At 46.5% G+C, this 27711-nt stretch overlaps 1 protein-coding gene across 1 annotated transcript in view; it reads left to right on the top strand.

Annotated features, from left to right (window-relative positions):
• SKIC2 (SKI2 subunit of superkiller complex) overlaps positions 1 to 27711 on the top strand; it is a 403793-nt gene that overhangs the window by 305226 nt on the left and 70856 nt on the right. Inside the window, exons 20-23 of the mRNA XM_069635003.1 lie at positions 11274 to 11411; positions 11977 to 12114; positions 24454 to 24558; positions 26222 to 26369. Coding sequence (XP_069491104.1) covers positions 11274 to 11411; positions 11977 to 12114; positions 24454 to 24558; positions 26222 to 26369 — 529 coding nt within the window. The remainder of the gene's footprint in view (positions 1 to 11273; positions 11412 to 11976; positions 12115 to 24453; positions 24559 to 26221; positions 26370 to 27711) is intronic.

Genomic DNA, 27711 nt, shown 5'->3' with positions numbered 1-27711 from the left:
TCCATCATGGCAGAGATCGTCTTTGCGATCCCTTCTCTGGACATGGGATACTGTCGTGCCCATGGCAGAATTGCTCCTGGCTTCAATTTAATTTTTACTTAGCCGGCCCCCTTCAGGAGACCTACATTATAAGGCCCTGCAGTCCATACTTTGGCTGGCACTAGGGCCATGTCGTCATTGAAATATTCCAGGCGTACCAGTGCTAACATCATCTTCTGCGGCACCTCCCGCTTGATCATTTTGACCCAAAATATAAGACTCATTTCCACCCGTGTCTCTTCTAGGTCAGGTTGTTCTTCGAACAGATCCTCATCGGTGACATCAGTCACTCGATGCCCTTCTTCGATGGTGACAATCGCACACCATGGTCTGCCCTCGTCGTCATATCCTTCAACTAATACTACCTTTCCTCGCACCGCGGCAGATTGTATTTTTAAAGGAAATACTTGTCCCTACTCTTTGTGCATGGGTATTCTTGGCCTGAATAGAAACTCATCAGGGGTTCTCATAGGTTTGTCTGCGAGGCCTGGCAATCCCGCCATAAGCACTCGTACACCATATGCAAAAACCTCTGGCTCCAGTGGTACAGCTCTCATAGCTGCACGTCCAGAGTATGCTCTGATCATTTTGCACACGTTTGCATAATGCATTCCTGGGGTGGAGCACACTATGCCATCCTCAGTGAACGAGATAGTCATATTCAACTTTGTCATCAAGTCCCGACCCATGATATTCACCGGGGATTGACGAGAATACAATAAAGGTACTTTCATGTCGCAATCTCCCACTGAGACCGGGAGTGCATCAGTAAAGGGAACTCTGCTATGAGCTCCAGTAAAACTCTGGGTATCTATGGCCTCGCCGGGCAAGGAGAACTTACCTTCTCGTATGTACGAGCGCGTTGCACCCGTGTCAACTAAGAAGGAATATTCTTTCCCCCCTATGGTGACATTTACCCTAGGTTCCCTATTAGGGTCTGGTGTCACTGATAAGATAGAACACATCAGAGTTCCCTGTGAGCCGTCCTATTTCATATATAGGTTCGGTCCACTGTATACCTGTGGGTTTCCCCCACCAGAATTAGCGCCCTGAGCCACTTGCGGCAGTGTCTGCTGGGGTTGTCCCTGTGGTACATTCCCCATGTTCTGTGGCTGGACCACTTGCTGTGCACCTTGCTGCAAGCCAGCCACCTGCTGCTGCACGGTATAGTTTTGTGCACTGCCCTGCTGTGGGGTAGCGGGTTGATTCACCATGCCTGCCCCCATCCCTTGGTTGTTCTGCCACATGCTTTGGCTTGTGCACATGCGCGCCACATGTCCTGTCACTCCACACTGCCAACACACTGGCGGTGGTCGGGCCATCTGTCCAACTGGCATAGTCAGACTGGCCATCAGTGAGTTCTGGCTAACATTTTGAACATTCTGTAAACCTCCTTGGTTACCTCTAAACCCTCCCTGATTACTCTGCCATCCTCTTCCTCCAAATCCCCTTCCTCTCGGGTAAAATCCCACGTTACCCTGATTAGTCTGTGGCGGGTTGGTTGCACACTGTACACTCGATTCGGCTAGGCTTGTTAGCATGGTTCCCTCGAGAGCATATGAGAGCTTCCTTTGCACTAGCTTCGCCTCTTCTCCCTTACGCGTTGCCTCTTTCTTCCGATTCTTTTCTTGCAACAGTCTACAGTAATGTGCAATTGTCAACTGGATTACGGCCCACGGTTTAGCTTCTATTCCTACCAATTTTTTTAGCTGTTTTTTTACCTGTTCTGGTAACCCTTGGCACAATATATGATAGAATACAGGGATAGATTTCGTCCAAGGCTCATGCGTTTCGAGCACCCACGCGTCTTGAAAATTCTGGATATAAAGCAACGGATCCTCTGACTTTCATTTTTCGAGTCATTATAGCTCCCAAATCAGATGTGTCTGGATATAGTGTACGCAGTGCTTTCCATACTGCTGCTCTACAGTTATTAAATGGCGCTCCGTCATGAGAGGCGTTAGTTATGGTTACCCTAGGGTATCCTGCCCTTTTCCATACATCATCTGCTCTTTCTCCGAGTATAGCAATTAGGAGACCCTTGATGTCCCCTATGGCTAGGGTGACGCCCCCCGTCATTTTTTCTAGCTCATGTATCCACTTCCCGGCTGCCGATGTCTACATTGGAAGCTTATTTTTAAGAAAGATTCTCTCGGTCCATGTGTGGCCATGGAATATATTGCGGTCTTGCTCCTCCCTTTTCTAACAGTGGGAATTGGAATGCACAATCCTCCTTTTCCTTCTCTATACCTCCTCTGTCTCTCGCCGGGGTGGCGTTCCCGCCTTGCCGTCTACCTGGCAATGCCCTTAATCCATCTGTATAGGCAGGTGCTGACACCCCCCCTCTGACCGTGGTGTGTTTCTTCATGTCGGCTGGACGGTCCAGCGGACTTCGGTGTCCTATTTATGGACCCGCCAGCATCTGACCATCGTACCTCTCGGTTCCCTGGGAGCCGCTTTTCGCACCGTCTCCCTTCGTCATGCACCACTTCCTCTGCTTCCCCATCGGAGTCAGACTCTGAATACTCCCAGTTTACAGAACTTCTTGCATCATCTTCGTTCTGTCCAACTTCTAGTCTATCTAGGGAACGTCCCCTACTCCCACTACTTCGGGTGACATCCTCAGTGTCATATAGCTGATTGCTCTCTAAGCGCTCATCTTCCCTTCCCTCTTGGGAGATTAGTTCCAGTCCCATTTCATCATATATTTTATCAATCGCTTCCCCGATGCTTCTGGTATCGAAGTCATCATCAATAATTGTCCTGCTTGTACCTGGTACCGCATCGCTTGCAGGAAAGAACTCTTCTATGTCTTCCCAGTCTACAACAGGGTTGGGTTTTAAACTTCCCGTTGCAAATATTCTAAATCTTGTGCCCTTTGCCTGCGTTTATGCTCTGCTTCCTCATCCATTACTCTTCGCTTCTTCTCTAGCCTTATCAACTTCCCTCATCCGTTCATTGCTACGTTCTTTTGCCCTTCTACTTTCCTCATCTTCTCTCTTCTTCACTTTCCTTTCGTGCACTCTCCTTTCTTCCTCCAACTTTAGCATGTTCTGCCTGTACTTTTCATAGGCTGTATATTGCGTGCGACTGAGCGGTATACCTTGCTCTTCGCGATATAGTTGTTCTCGCCTCAACCTATCCTCCTTTCTTGCCCTCTCGTCTCTTATGTCCACTTCTTTCTCCCTTTCCTTTCTTTGTGCCTCGTCAGACCGTTCACTCGGCCTTGCACCATCACTTCCTTTTCCATCTAATTTCAATAGTATCTGCCCTCCCATCGATTCGTCCTTTGCAAATGTTAACTCCTTGGTTCCTTTCTGCTTCTTTCCCTCTCTCTCTCTATCGAGAGGTGCACTCGTTTGTGGCTGGCCCTTTCTTTCCTCAGCTCGCCTCTTTGTCCCACGGGATCGTGGAGGCCGAGTCAATTTCCTGTTCCTTGTCTTTCGTCTCATCACTGCTGCATGCAGGCGACTCATATGCAGGGTTGCTATAACCTGTGGCTGCCTTAAGTTCTCTTAGTGGGTACAGACCCTCCGTCTTACTTCCCTCAACAACTGGTTCCGGCGGGACAGGTGACGCGGTAGGCGTCTCACCCCCCTCCGTACATACATTTAATATCCAGTCTGCGGGGGGTTCTTCTTCCTTTACTTGTTCAAACATTTTCCAAAGCTCGAGAACAGCAAGGCGTTTCTCGAGCTTTTTCCCGCTATATGTGGCATGTAAGAAGGTGGTCATGTCCTGTAAAACAGCCTTAGACAATGACCCTTTCTGGGGCCACGGCATGAACATTTTATTTGCAGTGCCCTTAACCCACTCCTTGCTATATTTCTTCAGCTTTGTTGCATGCTTTGGCAATTGTTTGCACAAATGTGCAAGTGGGGTAACTTCCTCCATTCTTAATTTTGTCACCAATAATGTTCACACAGTTTTTCAACTTTTCGCTATTATGAGCGAGCACCACATACGCAAGCTCCAATCCAACTTTTCCGCAAAATTTTATACCAACAGTTTACTCAAGACTCATCAATTCAGTGGCGATTCCCTCTCATTTACAGAATTGCGTAAAGCAAAAATGCATTGCCATCAATCAATAATACAACAATTCCCCATTCAGCATACACAGGACATATAGGACAGACGCTTGACAGACTAGAAGGACACCAGCTGGTCATATGTATACCTGCCTTCTAATCACTACCCCGTCATGGGATTTGAACAAACCCCATTATGGCGTCTTTAAACGCCATCGTAGCCTAATGTCCCCCCCTCTGTGGGATCTGGGTTCACGTTCCTTCTGACCACTCTTCAAAGCACAGGAACAAGGCAAATTTTACAGTTTTCTCTCGGGTGCCCCGCCACCCCCCAGTATTCCCTACAGTTTTCTCTCGGGTGACCCCCCCCCCCCTGGTATCCCTTACAGTTTTTCTCTCGGGTGCCCACCACACACCTCCTCCACCCCCGGTATTCCTTACAGTTTTTCTCTCGGGTGCCCCCCCAGTATTCCTTACAGTTTTTAATTTCAGGTGCCCCCCTGATATCTTTCTCAATTACTTCAGGTGCTCGGGTCTTTACCCCCTATATATATACAGTCTTCTCTACTTCTAGCTGTTTTATTTTTTCTCCGCCACCCTCCGTTACCTTTCCCCTTCTTAATCTAAGGCCTATAAGACCTTTGCCAGGATAACGAGTTTCGTTGTTTCACTCACCGATCGCCTCTTTTCCTCTCTGGAACTTCAGGATCACCGCCCCTTCCTCTTCCTGCTTTTAAGGTTTTCGTCCGATCCGTTGCCTGTGGGAATGAGAAGGGTTATGCTTGGAAAGGCGGGTTCCTTCAGACCCACTGGCGATTTTTGGGAATATTTACACTATCATTGTCCACGGGGAGCTTCTCAGCCTACTCAGACAGAATGGCGAAAGGACTCGTGATGTAACCGAAGGCCCAGAGTTACTTCGTGCCGTCGGTCTAAAGGTGTCTTATAACTATATCAATCGATGATCTATAATCGATGGACGAAACCATCCTCACGCTACCAAGTGTTGACGAGGAGAGGAAATTACTGACGGGCCCATTGGTCAGTACTCACGAAAACCAGTTGTACAAGATAGCTGCACCATGTGAGGACAGAGTGCAGGATTCACTTACTCCAGCAAGATTCAATAACCAAGACTCAATAAATTGGCAAAGGGAAGTCCGTTTAATGATGCACACGTTAGCAAATGGAAATCAGCAGCATCACTAACACCTGCCTCACCCCGACTTCCCCGAACTTCGGTCAAACAGCCTCTTTTATGGGCAAAATTCATCATCATTGACGTCTAATTCTACAAAAAATTTGCACGCAATATAATTGGTTGGGAAAGGTAACTTAAGTATAGGTGCTATATCTGTATATGGAAATAAAGCGAGTGGATTGGATAACTGTTATCGGGTGGGCGTCTATGCCCATCCCTCTAAAACACACGTGATTGACATCACTACAAGTACAACGTCTCATTGTTTACAGTGTTTATAGGACCCTAGATTACATGGCCCATTGTACAAGTTACACCCCTAAACATAAATCTCCATTTTAATTAGCAGCATGCAGAATAGATACCCAGGTGCCTAGTGTCCCAAGATTCACCCTTCCTCCCTTCCATCAATCATTGTTTTAGGGCTATGTGTCAATTAGTTGGCTGGGTATGGCCTCGGACCTGTAGTCTCTTATCAGAAAAAGTTATGGCATCCTCGGGTTCTGGATGACTTCAAGCAGTGGTACATCTTTGTGCCTGTCTGGTCACGTGTTGGTTCACCATGAATCTGCTTCAGTTAAATTCCGTGTTCGCTTTGCCACCTACATGGCCTCTCTTATCTTGACCTTCACGGGCGGGCTGGTATCCTCTGTAGTTGGAGTCTTGTGAGCTCATGCTCACCTCCCCTTCTCTGGTTAGTCTCGATTTCCCCGGCATGAGCCTCTTTGCTGAGTTTCGAAACTTGGCCTGTCAGGCCTTTGGCCGCCTGGGTACATTTCTGCTTTCACAAAATGGGGTTGCACGTGTAGATTGTGCTGTATTGGGGTAGATATGTGGTTGGTGCTTGCCGCTCTATTCTTCTACTAGGCATTGTAGGCAGTATCGATTTCTTAGCATCTTGCGTTTCAAGCTTATTTACACACATTCAACAAGGCGGTTGCTTCCATCTTGTCTCATGGCACCATTCTCTTACGTTTTACCAGTGTCTCCCCCCTGTATCCGTTATAATTATCCTTGCAGTTACTAATACTGGCATATGTGCTTTCAGTAGCCAATTCTGTTTGTTCTTGGGGCTGCTCAGGCCCTTGGTTTATTTCCATTGGCCTTCCATTAAGGCTTTAGGGGTCTCCTCATGGACCGTGTGCAGGTATTCCTCATGTTGCATCACCGGCTGGTACGGCCGTCTGATAGGGTACCGTGCTGCCCAGGGTTGTCGTGTTATGGCTGCTTCAACCGGTAACAATCTCCTTATGTACACAGAGCAGAGTCCCAGTGCGGCTCTCTGTTGGTTCATTTGTTCCTCATACGTCACGTACCTCGGTGAGTACTTTACTGGCAACTCGCAATGGGGGGCAGGGGTGCAGGTCATATCTGGGACCTCCTCTACACTTCACCCTCCTCCACTCATGGATACTGCTTTGGGAGTCTGTCCAAGATGAAGAATACGTTGGAGGGCGCAATCCATTTGAAGAACAAGTTACTTACCCCTGGTAACGTTCTTTTGACTAGATGTTCCACCAACTTATTCCTCCTCGCCCTCCCAGCCTACCTCTCTGTAGAATTTCCCATGCTATTAATTAGAGCTTTCGTTCCAACAAGGCTAAGTACGATCAGGCTCGATTTGTGCCCACTTCTGTTACACGAGGGGGGAACAGAACTGAGGCAACGAGCGCCTTGCATGCTACTTATAACATCCAATGATGTCACCCTAGACGGAGGCCTTCTATCGACATCGACCTGACGCCATCGACACAGGGCGCACTCTGCCAAAAGATTTCCCGAAGCAGCCGAGCTGTGGACACTACATGTCAAAGATGAGGAATACGTTGGAGGAACATCCAGTCGAAAGAACGTTACCAGGGTAAGTAACTTGTTCTATCCTCCCATATCAAATCCACCACCAGGCTGGGATGTTCTCACAAGGCTCATGGGTCCACCCTTTGAACCTATGCGCAAAGCCAGTCTGGAGCATTTAACTCACAAGACTGTTTTTCTAGTTGCTATCACTTCCATAAAACGAGTCAGTGAACTGCAATCACTTTCAGTACGAGACCCTTTCATTATCATACACAAAGACAAAGTGGTTCTTGGAACACATCCTGGGTTTTTGCCAAAATGTATTTCAAAGTTCTATTTTAACCAGTCTATTGAACTTCCTACTTTCTTCCAAAATCCTTCAAATGCATCAGAACAAAACTAAACCACTAAGGAAAACAGATCAACTCTTTGTTTCCATAGCAGTTGGCAGAGAAGGAGATTATATTTCTAAAGTCAAATGCATCCAGCTTTGCTATTCCCTGACAAAAAAGGATTTACCTTTCCCACCAAGAGCTCACTCTACGCGAGGCACAGCGGCTACTTTGGCATTTATTGCAAATGTACCTTTAAATGCAATTTACAAGGTTTCTACTTGGAGTTCCATTCATACCTTTACTCAGCATTACTGCCTAAACACAGATTTACAGGTGGGACAAGTAGTATTAAAACATCTGTTTTCCGCTGTACCTTCTCAATTACTCACCGTAATCGTATTTCGGATGCTTCTATCTGCTTAGATTCACATGCGCCTCCCTCCTGGAGTTTGGAGGTGCATAGATTTCTTTCTATCTTTACCTTTCTACTTGTGCTCACGCAAACACTTGATGCACTCTCATGTCAAAAGCAAAACAATCTGAGGTACATCTACGCATGAAGGACCAAGAGTATAGTAGACGTCACACTAGGGAGAGTATTACAAACCCACCCAGTCGACGTCCCTTTTCTAGTTTCGAAAACAAGTCATGTAATACACCACTACTATCACTTGATGTTGGCCTATGCAACACCTCACTCGTATATAATCCTAGACTAAACTACTCTTTCAATACTTAACAGTATTCCAATTAGACTATTACAATGTGCCCTGTTAAATTCTTATCCTGAAATGCTTTAGACTATGCACACCTACTCTTTACATATGTAGCATTATATTCACATAAACTCTGCCAATCTACCCTCTGGACACTTGACAGTGCACATCCATGACTACCCCAGCCTTCCCTGTGAATACCCTGCATAACATACCTATTGATTACCCAAATATACCCTTTGAATTCTCCACAACATTTATCACTAGACTATGCAATTGTACTCTTTGAATACTCTGCCTTTTATAAACATGGAGTACTCTTTGAACTTTCAGCAATATATTACCATACCTCAGCCTACTCCTTGAATAATCTGAATCACTGAACAATAGAATATGCCAGCCTACTATTCAAAGAGCCCTTATCAAGGCCGGGAACATTGCTGGGCTACGCTTTGAATCCCCTTTGGTTTTCCCGACCATATGACTGTAGAATCTGGGAAGTTACTCTTCAACTATTAAACGTCCTACAGTCCTCAGACTCCCTGGGCGGCTCACTGGTGAACTGTGCATCACTACAATATCTCTGAGCCTACTGCTCCAGATGTCTACTATCATCTTAATACCCATAGATTGCCCAATCCACGCGTGTCATGTGCTGAACGAGAATCCTGTACATCCCCAAATACTGGACTACCGGCATCAATCTAAAATCTTAGGCAGATTTTAGACTACTTAACATCTGGCAAAACAAAAATAGCGGCACCCTATCGTGAAACTTTCTGCATCTTAGTTCCATCTTGTAATGCTCTGATTGGCAGTGGTTCCATATCTTTCTCTGCAGTACATCGACCTGCTTAAAACCATATTGCTTCACTGCCCCGTGAAGTTACTTAATGGTCATTATTGTATATGGTCAGAATATTTCTGCTGACACTTCAATGTAGCTATTGATGTCTCTGCTTTCCCATCAAATGTTGAAGATCTTCTCTCCAGAGAATAGTCCCTCTTGCAAGACTCATGGATGTAGAACGTGCTGCTGCCCTTACAGTAGGGGACATCTTTCAAACCTTGAGGAGCGCAGCCTTCTCTTTAAATTGTCCAGGCCTTCACAAGAGTTCATCTGTACCCCATTTCATCAGGTTCCTCAATCTGTATGTCATTGCCTCCGTGGACCAGGTTTAGCGCTCTGCATTTCATTGCCTCTGTGCACCAGGTTTAGCTCTCTGTATTGCATTGCCTCGTGCACCAGGTTTAGCTCTCTGCATTTCATTGCCTCCGTGCACCTCGTTTAGCTCTCTGTATTGCATTGCCTCCGTGCGCCAGGTTTAGCTCTCTGCATTTCATTGCCTCTGTGCACCAGGTTTCTCAATCTGTATATCATTGCCTCTGTGCACCAGGTTTAGCTCTCTGTATGTCATTGCCTCCGTGCACCAGGTTTAGCTCTCTGTATCGCATTGCCTCCGTGCGCCAGGTTTAGCTCTCTGTATTGCATTGCCTCCATGCACCAGGTGTAGCTCTCTGTATTGCATTACCTCTGTGCACCAGGTTTAGCTCTCTGCATTTCATTGCCTCCGTGCACCAGGTTTAGCTCTCTGTATTGCATTGCCTCGTGCACCAGGTTTAGCTCTCTGTATTTCATTGCCCCCTTGCATCAGATTTAGTTCTCTGTATTTCATGGCCCCCGTGCACCAGGTTTAGCTCTTTGTAGTATGTAATTGCCTCCGTGCACCAGGTTTAGCTCTTTGTATTGCATTGCCTCGTGCACCAGGTTTAGCTCTCTGTATTTCATTGCCTCCGTGCACCAGGTTTAGCTCTCTGTATTGCATTGCCTCCATGCACCAGGTTTAGTTCTCTAATTTTCATTGCCTCTGTGTACCAGGTTAAGCTCTCTGTAGTATGTCATTGCCTCTGTGCGCCAGGTTGAGCTCTCTGTATTGCATTGCCTGCGTGCACCAGGTTTAGCTCTCTGTATTTCATTGCCCCCTTGCATCAGATTTAGCTCTCTGCATTTCATTGCCTCCATGCGCCAGGGTTAGCTCTCTGCATTGCATTGCCTCGTGCACCAGGTTTAGCTCTCTGTATTTCATTCCCTCCGTACACCAGGTTTCTCAATCTGTATATCATTGCCTCTGTGCACCTGGTTTAGCTCTCTGTATTGCATTGCCTCCGTGCGCCAGGTTTAGCTATCTGCATTTCATTGCCTGCGTGCACCAGGTTTAGCTCTCTGTAGTATGTCATTGCCTCTGTGCGCCAGGTTGAGCTCTCTGTATTGCATTGCCCCCGTGCACCAGGTTTAGCTCTCTGTAGTATGTCTTTGCCTCCGTGCACCAGGTTTAGCTCTCTGTATTGCATTGCCTCCGTGCGCCAGGTTTAGCTCTCTGCATTTCATTGCCTGCGTGCACCAGGTTTAGCTCTCTGTAGTATGCCATTGCCTCCGTGCGCCAGGGTTAGCTCTCTGCATTTCATTGCCTCCGTGCACCAGGTTTAGCTCTCTGTATTTCATTGCCTCCGTGCGCCAGGTTTAGCTCTCTGCATTTCATTGCCTCTGTGCACCTGGTTTAGCTCTCTGCATTTCATTGCCTCCATGCGCCAGGTTTAGCTCTCTGCATCGCATTGCCTCGTGCACCAGGTTTAGCTCTCTGTATTTCATTCCCTCGTACACCAGCTTTCTCAATCTGTATATCATTGCCTGCGTGCACCAGGTTTAGCTCTCTGTATTGCATTGCCTCGTGCACCAGGTTTAGCTCTCTGTATTTCATTCCCTCGTACACCAGCTTTCTCAATCTGTATATCATTGCCTGCGTGCACCAGGTTTAGCTCTCTGTATTGCATTGCCTCCGTGCGCCAGGTTTAGCTCTCTGCATTTCATTGCCTGCGTGCACCAGGTTTAGCTCTCTGTATTGCATTGCCTCCGTGCGCCAGGTTGAGCTCTCTGTATTGCATTGCCCCCGTGCACCAGGTTTAGCTCTCTGTAGTATGTCATTGCCTTAGCTCTCTGCATTTCATTGCCTCTGTGCACCTGGTTTAGCTCTCTGCATTTCATTGCCTCCATGCGCCAGGGTTAGCTCTCTGCATTTCATTGCCTCCGTGCTAGCTCTCTGTATTACATTGGACCCTTTTCACCGGGTCGCCGTTTCTTTCCTCTGTCCTCCAGGGTAAGCCCACACACCTGCAGTCCCAGTTCCGCCTCACCTACACCATGATTCTGAATCTGCTGCGTGTCGAGGCACTGCGGGTTGAAGACATGATGAAGCGCAGCTTCTCGGAGTTCCACACTAGGAAGGACGCTAAGGTGAGAACTCACTGCCACAGTCGGTAGTGGCCTGCAGAGGCTCGGCAACACAGGGGCGTGGTATTCGAGGAAGAGTTGGTGCATGCTTGTGTTTTTTCCACTGGGAGCTGGGATGATATTTTCCCATTTTATGAGTGTTAGTAGTTCTTTGTGAGGGAGCTTTAGAACATGAGATCAACCCTAGTTTGTATTGATTTAAATGTACACATGCTAATGCATACATCTTCCACAGCCTAGAGAGAGCAGAGGTCACCATTTGATTTCTCCCACACTTTCCCTCAATAAGCCATTTTGCCCTCACCTGGGAGGGCCCTACGAAAGAGAGTCAGTAATTTACATTCTAAATGCATTCAATCATTTTGCTCTTTGGTCAGCCTGCCTATAAATCAATCTTTTCGACGTTGGGCCAAGCATGTCACTCCCCTTAGTTCACTTAAAGCCCAGTAGGGTCTGGGATGTGAAAACACTGGGGGGTGGGGGAGGGGTCCGCAGAATGTTACTGCTGGCATTCCTGTCTCCAGGCGTCCTTGTTTAAAGGTAACAATCTTGACTTGTCTTTCTGCAGATCCATGAGCACAGGATCTCTGAGCTGACCAAGGCCCTGTCCAGCATGGAAGAGGTGGAGAGTGTGGGACAGCTCAGTGACCTGGAGCGCTACTTTACAGTAGTGAGAGAGCTGCAGTACACCCGTGAAACTATACAGGTGAGCACGTCTTTGGGTGCTGGAGCGGGCACGTCTGAGGGTCAGCTTGGAACACTTCGGGCAATGTGGTGAACCAGGAAACATTTGGAAGTTCCTATTTTTTCACTCTTCTTTTGTAGGCCTTGCAGAGAGAGCGCCTGCCATCTAATGCCAGTGTGATATAACTCACGTTATGCAAACGAGGTGGCAGTGGGTAGGTAGCCCCTCAAAAAGGAAGAATAGATTTTACTGAACCCTGGTAATGTCACAGGATGACTCTGTGCTTCTGTGTGCTGCACAGAAGGATCCCAGGAACCTGTCCAGCCTTCTTGATAATTTCTGGGTTCTCATGTCGCCATTATGTTGTAAGGACCACTTCCCATCGTCTCCCTCCCATTTACCCCCCACCCCTTGTATTTTTGCATGCTTTTTCTGTGGATTGATCTACTTTTGTCTCCAGTGAAGTTGCATTTATAATCCTCACTGGTGACTGCAACTCATGGTTGCTGTGCTGCCTCTTAGTGGCCCATATGGCTATCTGGTCAGGGATACCTCAAAGTGCCCCATTTTGTCCTGGATGTTTTTCCATGCATGGAATGTATGTCATCGTTACAGGATGGCGGTAGCTGTGTACCTTTATACTAGGATGCACCATGGTGAATACATGTTAACCTGTTGGTTGCCTAAATACTGTGAGCTGACCATTTTCTTTGTGCTACTTCTTGCATGAGTTCCTCAGTGGAAACAACCATTTTGGCAGTATTGCCTAAGAAAGTTCGAACTCGGAGCGCAAAAAGGCTTCTTTGAATTAATGGTTTAAAATGGGTGAGGGTCTGCCAGACACCTCAATTAACATCCCCCATTTTGCCCATGCTTTTGCCTCCAAAAATGTAATTGGGACTGGCCACCACTCTCTGGGTAGCCAAAAAAAACCTTGAATGATTGGCAGGCCAGGATCACTCGCATTCCTTTGTGTGTTTAACTAGTGTGTGTTTGTAGCGCGCGCCAGACCCGAAGGTATCGGGGTGCGAAGGCAAGAATACTTTAAGCTTACAAGTTACATTTACAGATTACATAGTTACAGAGTAATAGTTAAACATGATGATGTGTAATTGAGAAAGGAGGTTTTCGATTAGGTATAAATCAAGTGATCAGGAGGGCTAGATCTTATCGGTCGTTTTCTTTGAACCACTTGATAATGTTTAATCTAAAGTGTGGGTAGGACTGGTTAGACCTTAAAGTGGTTGGCAGGGAGTTCCACAATTGGGCCGCTTTGTCCGGGAAACTATTTCCTCCGGTAGTAGTCATTTTGAATGGGGGCACAGCTAGATAGTTGGTGTCGGCTTCTCTGGTGGGTCTTGCTGTGGTTCTTCTTTTGAACCTTTCTGTTAAATATTTAGGTGCTAAATTATTGATGCATTTGAATGTTAGTGAGGCTGTTTTCAGTTTAATTTTGTCAGCTCTAGAGAGCCAGTTAGACTGTCTTCTAACTGCTCATACGTGTTCTCTTTTTGGGATTCCTAGGGCTGCTCTGAGGGCATTGTTACTGGGAGGACGCGATTACTGTTTCTCAGCGTTTACTCTTTATTCAGGGATTGTTAAAATATTTGACAACTCAAAATAAAACGGTACAGTCCCAAACAGACATAATGTTCAAAATGGTTTTCTCCCCGGTAAGGGCTGAGCCTCAGAAACCCGCCCATTGTCTCTTTAGCTGGTACGTTGGCATCCTTGTCTCAAAAAGCAAATGTCCCAGTTTGTACTTTCCAAAAGGGCTTACCTCGCCTTTTCTAACTTTGCGAGCTTTAGTGTTAAGCAATTGTTTCTTCTTGGTATTCACTGGTTGTGGTCTTTACAAGGTCCAATTCCTCACAACACACTCAATGATCGTATGAGAGCAGGAAGGTCAGTGAACGTAGCGCACATGGAGAGCTAGAGGGAGGTTTCGTAGGTCTCACTGGGCTTTCGCCTGATTTGCTCTTCTTGTCGCTCTAAACTCAGTAATCTTGCTAACCCCAGTTCTTACCTCCTCCAACCTTCTGGTCTTGATATAACCTGCTCGCTCTTAATAGCTAGGTCTGGCATCTCTCCTTTTGGTCCCTTTCCTCACCACCTAATGTTTTTGGTTCAGCTTCCCTTTCTCCTTCCAATATTCTCAGTTTCTCTGTACTACCTTTACTACCACCTCACTTCCTTGTTTGAGCATTCTTATTTCAGCCACTACGAGGTCTGTCTCTCGCTCTGACGTTAACTTCTCTGTGTCACTACCAGCCTCTGATGTTGCCACATCCTTCCTGTTACCACTTCCTCCTGCATCACCACTTCTACCACCTTCTCTTGACTTTCACTCCCATTCTCCTGCTACTGTCCTGATTTTACAACTTCTGCTCTTTTTACCTTAATAGTTACTGTTACGTTCTTATTTATATGCCCCAACACCCTCCCGTACACAGGCCCGGTCCCCAGTGCCTGACAGAAAAGACACTGACACGCGTCTGCCTGTTACGGGCTCCTGGTGGCAACTGCCGTTGGAGGTATGCCCCTTTATTCAACTGCACGTGCGCAATGTTCCCCTGAACTTCACGCACACGCCCACATCACATGACTCTGTAACATTCCTCCTTTTCTCACAACAAAATACAAATAATACTATTAACTTAGATGTAATGTCCAAATGGTGCATAAGAGTTATAACGTATCACAACAGTGCAATGCCCCAAACGTGAGTGTTTACCATCACCTCTGCTACTCAGGGATCGGGGTCCAAAATATAGTCTTTAAATCTGACCGGGCACCGTTGTCCTTCTTGGCGGGGGTAGCGTGGTTCCCGTGGCTGGTGGCTTGCTGTGGTTCCTCAGCCACCAGGTCGCTCATGTCCCTGTTCGGCTCATAGGAGTCCTCTGGCGTGAAAGTAGGAGACTCGCACTCCGCCAGTTCTGAGTCGCGACTTCCGATCTTTCTGAGGAAGGAGGCATTCCTCGTGATGGTCCCCCGGCTGTCAGCAGCAGTGACCATGGACCCTTTAACATGAGTTATGTCCAATGGTGTGGGCTCGTAGTTCAAGGCCACCAGGACAGTGTGTCCGATCTCAATGGTAGCAGGTTTCAGATGTCTCCGGGCATTTTCTTGTTCATTGCTCATTCCTCTCTCCTCAAGGACCTTCTGATTCTCAATAAGTCCAGGAGCTCATCCCAAAGTCTTGGGTATCAATCCTTTGGGGCACCGGTTGAAGAGAGCCTCTGCTGGGGCTACCCCTGTGGACTGGTGAGGTGTAGACCTATACTCACCAAGAAATTGTACGTGGGGGAAACCATGGGTTGCAAATATCTTATTCAGGGCTTGGATGGTTTGGTCACTGGACGTTGACTCTACTATTTCTACTTCTGGGTAACGTGGCCATTGGTCGATGAGAACCAAGAAGTACGTACCCCTCCCATTGTTTCCAAAGTCTGCATGCACCGTGCCCCATGGTTGATCACTCCTTTCCATGGTTTCAATGCATGGCTCCTTACTCACAGGTACCGCAGCTTGACACCAGAGACACTCATTTATGTACTCCTCGACCCTCTTCTCGAGGTCCGGGCACCATACTTTCACTTGGAGTCGAGCCTTCGTCTTGGCTGTGCCTTGATGGCCAACATGCGCCAGATCTAATACTCTGTCCACCAGCCCTCTCGGCATTACAATTCGCCTTCCTCGGAGTAGCAGGCCATCTTCAGAGGTCAATAGTTCATGCCGTGCACGCCATAGCATTTGTAGATCCTGCTGTGTTTCTATCTCTCTCCTTGCCAAATCTGCCAACACTGACTTCCAATCACCACTTCCTACGGCGTTCTGGATTATCTGAAAACCACCGTCAGCCTTGGATGCTTCAGCCACTTCCTCTCGCGTGAGTGCTATTGGCATAGATGTTTCCACCACTTGCCGGATGGCCTCCTCGCACTCTCCTTCCACACCACTCCCCAGCACGTCACCGTCCCTGAGATGGCGAGATAGAAAGTCGGTCGGGTTGTTTGTCCCTGGCCTGTATTGCAACTTTACACCGTATTCAATGAGACTGAGCATCCACCTCTCTATTCTTGGAGGCGGCTTGGATGACGCCCCTGTCATGATGGCCATAAGGGGCTTGTGATCGGTGATAACCAAGACCGGTTTTCCCAGAATGTAGAGTCTAAAATGTTTGCAGCCCCACGGGATGGCTAATGCTTCCCGTTCAATTTGTGAGTATTTCCGCTCCATGTCCGTTAGGGCTTTGCTTGTGTATGCAATGGGTCGCATCTGACTCTGACCATCTGGTTGAAGTAGTACTGCCCGAGGCCAACAGGGCTAATATCGACAACCAACTCTGAATCCTTCTCCGGGTTGAAATACGCCATTGTTTCTTGGCCTGTAAGCACAACTTTAATATTGTCAAATGCATTATGTTCCTTGGTAGACCATGTCCACCCTCTGTCTTTCTTTGTGAGGGACCTGAGGGGTTCAGGGAGGGGAGGCAAGATCCTTGATGAACCTTCCACAATAGTTCACTAACCCCAGGAAACTTGGCACATCTGAGGGATTGTTTGGGGGTTTGGCCTCCTGAATGTCTTTCACCTTTTGTGGGTCTGGTGACATACCCCCGGAGTGGAAAACAAATCCAAAAAATTCAACATTTTCTTTTAAGAACTCACATTTATCGCGATTTAGGGTCAGGCCCAACTCACGCATCCTCTCCAACACCCTCTCTAGTCGAATCATGTGCTCTGTTTCTGAAGCTGCATGTACTAGAATATCGTCACCCAGATTGATCACTACTTTTAGTCCAGCGAAATCTGTGTATTCCACTGTAGTCTGAGGATATATTGTGTTGCACAGTGGTGCTACTCTTTCCCCCCTTTGTGTTTAATATGCCCTTCTGGGCCGTAGAGTGTCTAAGTCAAACGTATCCTGGACCTTGGTATCCCTCATGGCTGTTTAGGATATTGTGCTACCCTGTGCTCCACTTCTAAATGCTCCAATTGTGTATCATGCTTTTATTTAGTCTAGCACGGGTGACAGGGTCAGAGATCGCACTCTGTCAAGTGGGGTGTTAGGAACGTTTTCTCTAGAAGAAACTTTTCCTCCATATTCCATGGATCCCTTAACTTTTTGCTTTTGTTTAACACATTGTCCTGACTTTTTACAGTGCAGTGAAGCCTTTTGCTCACATGTTATGGGGAAACTGACTAGTCATTTAGGCTGTCGGAACTGGGGAAAACTGTTTCCATTAGCTTTCTACTTTGTTGCCTGTAACTTTTTATCATTGCACAACGCATCTTCCAATACAGTGCAATGGGATTTATTTTTGTGACACCCTAGACTCCACTCAAGGGATTTTTTGGTTACCTGAGATGTGCTAAAGGACAAACTGGTGGTAGCAGTTACTTTTGTGCGCTTTTTACAATGGCCGTGCCACAAGGTTTTCGTGTGTTCCTTGGCCATCTTGTGATTTTACATTTGTCCTGCTCTTTAAGGCCAGATAAATCTGTGTATGGTTGTGCACTTGCCCGGGAAACACAAAGGTTTTGCGAACTAGTGCAGTGCATGTGTGGGAGGAGCTAGGAAAGGGGTTGGGACTGTCTGGTCCTAATCCACAACTTGCCTCCAGAATGTCTGGTGTGCATGAGACCCACGGTGGTCCCTGATTTGACCACTGCTGGTTTGCATGTGTGGGGCAGATCTTGCCATTGGAGGGCTGAGTCTGATCAGTCACCTGCCTTTGGATAAGAAGAGGAGCCCTGCAGCCGTTCCTGCAAATCCGAAGGAGCAGCAAAGTATCCTGAGAAGCCGAGCAGATAAAGGACGATCCTGAGGCGCACTTGACGAGGCCTGGCAACCGAATCCCGCTGCTGCCCGAGATAAGCCCTACTTGGCGACTGATCTCCGAAGGCCTTCATTGGTGTTTCAACCTTTTGGATTGGTGGCACCGAGCATTCTTGAAAGTCTCCTGCTAACCCTGCAAGCGATCCTATACAGAAGTGTCCCTGGGCCATCCAGTGCACTGTGCAGCTCGAATGGGGCTACCGTGATAGGAGCACAGTTGTCCCGTGTTTCGACCGCGGGCTTTGGGGCTCACCAGCTTATCAAACCTTCTGCCGAATTTCTTCTTCCCAGCAACTTTAGGTTTGCGAGGTAGGCTGCGTCAGACTGAGATAGCTGAATCCCTTTGTGTTGCCGTGCAACAGTGACGGTCGCCAAAGACTAGTTTTCTGCACCAATTCCAGTGTCTTAAAATGTGCTGCAGTGGTGTGTTTCGCATTCTTCCTCCGTAACCCAATGCAGCAGCTCCTTTGACCAGCCAACCCTGTCTCTTCACCTGCAGCTTCTGGGCATCTGGGAACCAAAAGGAAGGTGGAAAAATGTTCCCCTGGTGAACTCCTCTGGACGTGCCAGGTCTGGAGCCAAATCGAAGAAGTAAGGGTGGTGCGTAGTGAGGATACTTACCAGTGGCCTTATTTAATCCAAAGCATTTTCTAACCTTGGGCTAAGTTTGGTCATTATTTGGCTTGATTGGTACTTGCTATCTAAAGCCATCCGAAAGCTGGGAACAGTTTGGTTAGCAATAACAGATACCTAGCTGACTTTTTAATCTTCCTTCAGAACACTTCTAACTTTTTCCAGTCTCTGAAAAGTATTGGAACTGTATGTGAATACAAGAAGCCCTGACAGGAGACTATACAAGCCAATAAGTGTAAACACAAGCAGACCTGGCAGGAGAGTACACCACGCAAACACAAGTGAATGAGAAGTCCTGGCAGGGGAATATACCAAGCAGTTACAAGTCTCCAAGAAGACAAATGGAACTTTGTTTACCAGACAAAAGGAACTTGGGGAAATACAAAGCTAACCCGATTTGTAAATAACAGTACTGTTGTGGGCCAAGAAAGACACAAAGAAGTGTTAAACCAAGAATCATTTGTTTTGAGGAGAATTCCAGGGGAACTGAAACACCCTCTGCTGCCAAGGCTTTTCACCTTTGGAGAACCTTTTGTGTTGGAGCTGTTTATTCTTCCTTTACAAGCTCTTTTGTAATCGCCTTAGGTTAAAGACATTTTCACCTTATAGTTTAGTTTATAGTGTGAGGGGCAGGATAGAACCTTTGGACACCAGGACGGTTTTGATTTTGACATATTAACACAGACCAATCCTTAGTTTCTGGTTTTAGGTAGGGACATTTCTCTTGGAGCAGAGTCGGAGAGGCCTTTTCCCAACCCTTTTGTTTTCAATAAAAGTCTTTAACCAAAAACGCAACAGTGTCCGGGTTTCATTCCTGACTCCTCACAGTCTAGTCTTTCCTTTTGGGTACCACACTGTTCTACCATCAGGTTAGATGACTACACAGCCCTCACCAGAGGGGTTGTGCAAAAATCTCCATAACAATGACGAACGAGGAGTTAACATGGGAACTTGAGGAGGAGGGGAATAGTGCTGCTTATTTAGTTGAGGAGGTTGGCGAAGAGCTTGTAGAGGAAGCAGCTAGAGGGGTTTGGTACAGAATGGGAAAATGTTCGAGAGAAAGGTTGGAGAAACCTAGTCCTTTGCGTGGGAGACGGGGACAATTATCAGAGATCTGTAAGAGATGGTGGGAGAGAGTAAAGATTGGGAGACTCGCACCAGGGAGACAAAGGAAGCCATTTGGGGAAAGTCCAGTACCTAAACAGCCCGAGGAGGCATGAGAGGATCCAACTGGCTTTTCCGATTGTATGAGAACCAACCGGTGTTGGAGCGGCTTACTGATGAGAGGTGCCTGAAAAGGACAAAGGATCAGAACCAGGTAAAGTTTGGGAACACAGGCAGCTAAGCCAGAGTCCCCTTGAGGCTTTTAGCCCACCCTAATCAAATGCTCTCGCCACAAAAGCTATAACGCTCCCTTCAATCTGCCCAGAAACTAGTGAGTTGGACATTTCAAGGACCGGGTCCCGGCACCTGTGAAACCTGCTCTGGGAAGACTAGTCAAGAGACTTACATGAGGAGAGGCTTCCACTTGGAAAGACTGTAGACTTCAAGGGGGAGTCGTATCAGGGACTTTGTTTGAAAGACTTTTTAGTTGGCTTTTTCCAACCCCATTTATTTTTTGGCCTAGCCTGCATACAATCCCCAAATAAAATCTTGTTGCATCTTACTTTTGTGTTTGGGTTGTCGGTTGGTTTCCGGTGGCCATCCGGAGAGGATTGTTCCTGGTCTCCTTTCCCTTCAACACGTAACAGTTGTTAACAGTAACCAGTCGGCATGATCGCCGATAGGCAAGCCACTCTCTTTGTCATGGCTGCTCGCTGTTTCATGCCTGCTGTCTGTGGAGTACATTCAGAGGGTCAGGGTGATGCACTCAAAAGGCATGACGAGAACATGGCATTTGCTCACAGTCGCGTCCCTAGTCCACTATTATAGCAATGGAATAGGCATGCTACAGCAGAACACACGTGCGTGCATGCATCGCACCAGGAAGTCAGAAGGTAAAATCTAATGGGGAATGCAGCAGGGTGGGGCTTTGTGTGACGGATAGATAAAGGTGGGAGCCGGAATGGGTGTGCGCGTGCAAGAAGGAAGACTTTGGTCATATTGGGCCTGGCGTAAAATAGAGTGTGTATTTGCCTGTGATAGGTGAGCTGTGATACGGAATGGTGCAAAGGGCAAGGGCTGTGTAGTATTTGATGTTCGATAAGGGCTGCTCCGATAAAATCTAAACATTACCATTTTGAAAACTTTACCAAACATCAAAAATAAGAGGGACTTGAAGGAGGGTATTTGTGTACTGTCGACCAGCTGTGAAATGACGAGCAGTGGTTGACAACCAAATTGGCATTTGAAAAGGTATTGTGCAATGTCGACCCATCACACAGGAGGAGCAGTTAATGGCGACCAGTTGCTATGGAGATGTACAATTGGAAATGAAAAGAATGCATCTTTTAGACCATGTACACCCAAGTTCAGTGTGTTTACAGAATGTAAATGTGTGTTCCGGTTTCTACATGTATTGCTTAGTACCGTTGCTTGTGCTGCATGTATTGCTTAGTACTGTTGCTTGTGCTGCATGTATTGCTTAGTACTGTTGCTTGTGCTGCATGTTTTGCTTGTGCTGCATATATTGCTTGTGCTGCATTTATTGCTTAGTACTGTTGCTTGTGCTGCATGTAATGCTTAGTACTGTTGCTTGTGCTGCATGAATTGCTTCGTACTGTTGCTTGTGCTGCATGTATTGCTTCGTACTGTTGCTTGTGCTGCATTTATTGCTTAGTACTGTTGCTTGTGCTGCATTTATTGCGTAGTACTGTTGCTTGTGCTGCATGTATTGCTTGTGCTGCATGTATTGCTTGTGCTGCATTTATTGCTTAGTGCTATTGCTTGTGCTGCATGTATTGCTTAGTACTGTTGCTTGTGCTGCATGTATTGCTTAGTACTGTTGCTTGTGCTGCATGTATTGCTTAGTACTGTTGCTTGTGCTGCATGTATTGCTTAGTACTGTTGCTTGTGGTGCAATTATTGCTTAGTACTGGTGTACTGTTGCTTGTGCTGCATGTATTGCTTAGTACTGGTGTACTGTTGCTTGTGCTGCATGTATTGCTTAGTACTGGTGTACTGTTGCTTGTGCGGCATTTATTGCTTAGTACTGGTGTACTGTTGCTTGTGCTGCATGTATTGCTTAGTACTGTTGCTTGTGCTGCATGTATTGCTTAGTACTGTTGCTTGTGCTGCAATTATTGCTTAGTACTGGTGTGTACTGTTGCTTGTGCGGCATTTATTGCTTGTAACTGTTGTTTATCCTGTTTAGAAGCATCTTCCCTATCTGCAGGTGGGAGAACTCTCATAAATGTGCTAATTTCCTTCACCCTAGAGACCCCCCAGCAACTTTGCTGGACTTTGAGGACTCGATGTTTTACCTGGAAAGAGTGTGAGCCTTTTTTCCCACTCGTTCATGTATTTTGATGTGTGTTTTACTCTTGTGTTCTTTGATTATGGAGTTTTAGATAACTCCATAGGTATCATCTTTTCACGTGTGTTACACAGCACCCTTGCAGTTACACTGGGATGTGTTCCTAGACTTCCACAAGGTTTAAATATCTTCTCTGAGATAAACTACTGTTTCTCTGAGAATGTAAAGTTAAATTGACTTTACTAGTCTTTTTAAATTCCTAGACCCAGCACACACTATCTTCCTATAAAGTGCTGGAGGGGTTACTAGAAACTCATGTAGCAGTCAAATGCTACCCTTTCCTATCGAAATGGCTGGTGGCAGTGGTTTTAAAACAAACTACCATGATTTTTCCCGACCACGAACACCGGTAGCTAAAAATCGCATGAGTCATGTTTTTCAAGATGGAGCCTTCAGCCCCTTTGTTTAAACAGGACCCGGTCTTCTTTTTTCGATGTTTCTTTTTGGAAAGGTCCTTCTAGTGTTCGTCTCTGCGCGCCAAACTAGGTTTGGCCCCTTTGTTTCTATGCCTTTGGCGGATTTGAGGACTGAAGACCGCCTTTGGCATCTGAGTGTCTGGGGTGGGCAGTGAGTAAGGGAGGCACCCAAAACTCCCTGTGCTTAGTCTCCTAGGAGACCCAAATGCACTCTGGCGTGATTGGCTGGCTGACTGTCTGGCAAGGACAGCCACCCTGCTGGTTGAGTGGCAGCTAGGCTGGAATGAAAGGGAGAAAACTGTTTAAAAGACAAGTCTCTTGGCTTGGAAGGCAGAGTCGACCACTGGAACAAAAGTACCAAAGACGAGCTGGAAGAGGACGGCTGCTGCAACTCCTGGACCGTTGGTTAGCCCGGTGAAGCCCTGCTGCAGGTCCGAATTGCCACGTTCATCTCGACAGAGAAGCCCTTGCAAGGACGACTTCTTCCTTTGAGTTGGTGGGACCAATCAATTTGTAAGCCACCTGGATACCATTCTCGGAGCTGGTTAGGATTAACCAGGGGGAAGGACACCAGCTTGTGTGCTTGACTACAGCTACTCGAACCGAAGATCTTCCATTTTGCCAGCTTGTTTGACCAGTCCCCGTGCAGTACAGGAGTCCCCCGACGTCCTCCCTCTTGTCCTCACGACCGAGGCTCAGGAACAGTGAGATCTGCAGGAACTGCCAGGAACCAACGTCTTCAGCTCCATCTTTTCTTCATATTAATGTACTGTGCCAACCCGATTGAGAGAATTTACCTCTCGCAGTGAAAGTTCGTGAAACTTTCCAAACTTGCAGGCCTAATCAGCTTGTGATCCAATATGATTCTTTTTCGTACAAACTACTTTTGAGAACTTTGACAAAGACTTTACCGTTTACTACAAGAACTGCTCTTTCCTATCCAAGACACTAGCCCATTGACTTTGGCCTAGGCCTATTGAACTGAATCGAGTCCTCTAGTGAACTAAAACTATTCGCACTGCCTAAGAAAGTATTTGTGATCTATTTTATCAACTTGTGCCTATGTAATCCTATTTAAAGTGACTGAAATGCCATTTTTCTCCTATTTCAAGGGAGCCTAATTTACTCAGAAACTTATTGGTTTGATACTGAAGTGTATTTGTGTATGATATTAAGTTGCCCCCTTCTAGTGAATGTTTTCTAAATGACTGTGTAATAAATTAATAAATGTTTTACCAAGAAACCTTGAGTGTGAGTGTCTACTTGAACCACTGTGATTGTAAGACCTCTGTGTGACATAGTTTACTGCTCACATTCCTTCTTGAGATAAGCCTGGCTGCTCAGCTCGCTACCACAAAACTGTGTAGTACAGACTTATAACAAAGATTGGTTTTGCTTACACCTGTAGTCCTAATTGTATGTGGTGGTCCCAGATGGTACTGCATGCAATTCCTCCTAACAGCAGGTAGGAAAACAGAAGCATTTGATTACACCATTGGGATATGTGGGGAAGCCATTATTGTAATCTATAGCTCTTATCTCCACAGTCAGCATTTTAGTCACCATATAACTTGCCCACTAAACGGCATCTGAACGTAAACACTCTGATATTAGCCACTAAAACACACATCCTCTATTCTCCACCTAACCTAAGACTGGGTGATCTGCTTCCCCCCCTTTCCCTCCCTGGTTGCTTATAGAGCCCTTGCTGTCAAATTGCCCGCTCTCCCCATTGTTAGTTCCCTGCTCATGTGTAGCTCTGCTTCCCTCACCATGTACTTCCCCCTATGATTGTAAAGAGCTCCATTACTTCCTTAAGCTAGGTGCATGCTCAATAAATACCCTATTAATAGTAATAATAATATCTCAAGATGGCCACTAGATTACATATTAAGTAGTCACTGAACCACACTCAATCTAACCACTAAACCACATATCTGATTGCACAAGTAGCCTTAAATGATGATAATACATGTTTATATTTCTCTCTTTCAGAGGAAAGTGCTGGAGTCTGTAAATGGATTGAAGTGTTTGACAGTGGGACGAGTGGTGATGGTCACCAACCGACAGCACAAGAATGCACTGGGTGTGATCCTGCAGGTAGTACACCAAGAGCAGATAAACGAGTGAGCCTTGAGTCTACATGGCAGCTGGAACTTGCATTACATTGAGAAGTCCACCTCACTTCCCCAACCGATCAACACCATGCATGTGGGAAAAACGGAATCAAGTCTTCTTCCTAACTGAGCCATAAACCTGTGGTGCGGGACACCTCCATGTTCCATGACGTGAAGGGACCTTCACACACTGGGACATGACAGGGGGAATCTGGCCAATTTTTCAGCTCATCCTTCTACTCCTCTTGGAAAGAATTTACTCTCCACAGAGATTAGCATGGGCATTCTCTTTTTCCCCTCGCTGCTTGACCTGGGGTGTTATCTTTAGATGTGGAGGAGGGCAGAGCAGACCCGAGGAGGACCAGATCTCCAATGGTCTAGCTTGTAGCTGGTCCCTCAGTGGTATGGCTGTGAGGGACAGGTCAAGGGCAATACAGTCTCCTTCGGAACAGGAAAATGCCATGCGTCGTATGTTCGATGTACCAGGTCTGGTTGACTCAGCCCTCCAGCCATTACATCACTCCATCACACCTCACCACTCTTCTGCAGTTTGGAGCAGAGTGCTGAGGTGCAGGGATTTGAAGGTAACCATTCTGGATAAACTAGTGTTAAGGGATTAGGACTCACTTTTTTCACTCTGTCTCCCTCCAAAAGTGGTTATTGTGTCCTCTTGTGAGGATCCCTATCACTGGGGGGAGCACCTGGAATTTGAGGTAAAAGTCGAGCATAGTCACAGAGTGGTCCTGAGGCCATTATAGCCCCTCTCCAGACTCCCCATTATCTCCCATGGATGTTTGTTGACAAGGGCTTAGTCTGCTCCGCTACTCAAGACAGGCCCACAGTCTGCATTTTGAACTGGGCTACTGGTCAATTTAAAACCCCTTAAATTCCCCCACCACACGCCTGCCCACTAGCTTGACCACCCCACTCATGGTTGAGAACCTGTGAAGCTGACCGTCTTCCTGAATGTTTCTTTTAGGGGAAAGAGATGGCACAATTTATTGTAATCACTTTGTTGAACAGATGGGCAAATTCTCATACCTTGTTGTTTAAACTAATGTTGTTATGCATTGGCTGGTTTCCTTGACAAGTACTGAAACCATAAGCTGCATAAAAGGAAATGTCAAAAAGTTGTATGGAATATGTAGAAAAATGAAAAGCTCGAATTTCTAAATGGAGAACAAAGTAAGTCCCATTTTAAAATAGAGCCAGAGGTTGCGTTAATCGGGCTCACTGGTGTGGCAGCCTACAAACATTGTTGAGTAAGGGTTAGTTGAAGGTAAGCAGGATATGGGGTGCTACTTCTTGGTTTAAAAAAAGCATTGGATTAAGAGAAAGGGTAAAAAAGTAGCTATCAGGTGAACCATTATGTATTTTTAAAAAAACAATGACTTTGCATTTTATTTTCGATTTCATCTCACTGGAGATGAGCTCGGTTTTCATTTTTCAAGTCAGACTCCTTTTATGGTGCATAACCAGCTTCCATAGACAAAGCCTTCTATTATGGAAACGTTTAGCGTTGCGCTGGTCGTTGTCAGCGCAAGGAGCTGCTTGATGGCGCCACATCTTGGATCTGGGTCTATGAAGATGATCTGCTCTCTTTCAGGACTGATGAATTGCCTGGTTATTTGCTGTTTTCCTTGTAGGTGTCCTCTGATGCCACCAATAGGACCTTTACCACACTAGTGCTGTGTGAGAAACGACCCGAGGGGCAAGAGTTGGAACAGGAGGAAAGGAAGCCAGAGGCGCCACTGCCCGATGACCTGCTGTACAAGAAGCTGTTTGTTCCTGAGGGTAAGGAAGCATTTTATTATAGATATGGTATATAAATGTTTCATATGCACCACACTTGTAGAAATGTTGAGGAAAAAAGGACCACTAACGACTCCGGAGGATTGGTGAACACTTTATTAGTAGAAAGCAGTGACAGCATGAACCCAACAGCAACACAAGACACAAAATTCCATGTGTCCCCTTCCTTCCGAGCCCCCCCCCCCCCAACCTTTATACCCACCTAGGCACATTCTTTCCATGTAAGGGGCAGTCCCAACAGGCCAAGTTTGCGCACTAAATGTATCCTTCTAGTAAAGAACAAAGCCTCACTATATCAGCCTTTGACACCAGCTGCGTGCTTTCATGTAAGCCAGTGTCATCAGTGAGGTCACCCTGTCATTACTCAGTTATTCAAGGTGATCATACTCCTCAAAGATTCCCATACGCTTTGAGGCAAGCAAGAGCTTTTTTTCATAAGAAAAGGAGAGCCTAGATCCTGCTTGCATACGCCAAAAGGGAAACGCGTCAGAAGGGAGAGATGAGAAAGGAAGCATTCCAGCATGCTAGGTGAAAGGCTTTCATTTTAAAGAAATGTGCAGTACGTCCTACAGTGTCCATTTCACATAAGTAAGGAATGCTGTTGAAACATGGCAGGTTACAGGGCCTGGTCTCTATATTACTGCAGTACCAGGCACAGAGGTGGGGGTACATAAAACATTTATTTCCCAATTTTCCGCCACATAAGCTTAAATAGTTAGGCCTGTTAATAGAAATTAATTTGCAATGTATTGATGCCATGCATGCAGAAATTCCAAGGAGAGCTTGGAACCTCGAGATGAGACGGTTGGAGTAGAAGGTGGTCAGTGCAGGAAGGAGCCGCGAGTACTGAACGCTGCAAGAGAGAATACAAATAATATGAAATACCGGAAGTTGTCCAGCCTCTGAATGTGCAAGAAGACTAGTATATAATACATTTCATGACACTTTCTCTGATCAATCTATGTGGGTAATGGGGGCTGGCATGCTCAAACCTGCGCTCAATTCCCAAGGGTCTGTGAGTTTTCACCTTCTTGTCTTGTGAAAATATAACCGAGAGCCTGTGCCCACCAGCATTCTCTAGTTTATAGTAACTCCTTTCCTTTTAGGACGCGCAGACACCTGCAGGTCATTCACACCATCTTCCTTCAGGTGTACCCCATGTCTATGGTCTGTTGTTGTCATGTTCTGTTTACAGTCAAAGCTCACCCAGCCCAATGGGGGGGGGGGGGAGGAGGGGTCACATTCCCTAACCAAGACCTGGTGCTTCATGTACATCCAAGGGAGCTCACATTTCTTAAAGTAGCGGCACCATTACCAGTTGTAG

The sequence above is a fragment of the Ambystoma mexicanum genome, chromosome 13 (assembly GCF_040938575.1).
Source record: "Ambystoma mexicanum isolate Mex_15411 chromosome 13, UKY_AmexF1_1, whole genome shotgun sequence".
Classification (NCBI taxonomy): Eukaryota; Metazoa; Chordata; class Amphibia; order Caudata; family Ambystomatidae; genus Ambystoma; species Ambystoma mexicanum.
This window is presented reverse-complemented; position numbering and strand designations above follow the sequence as displayed.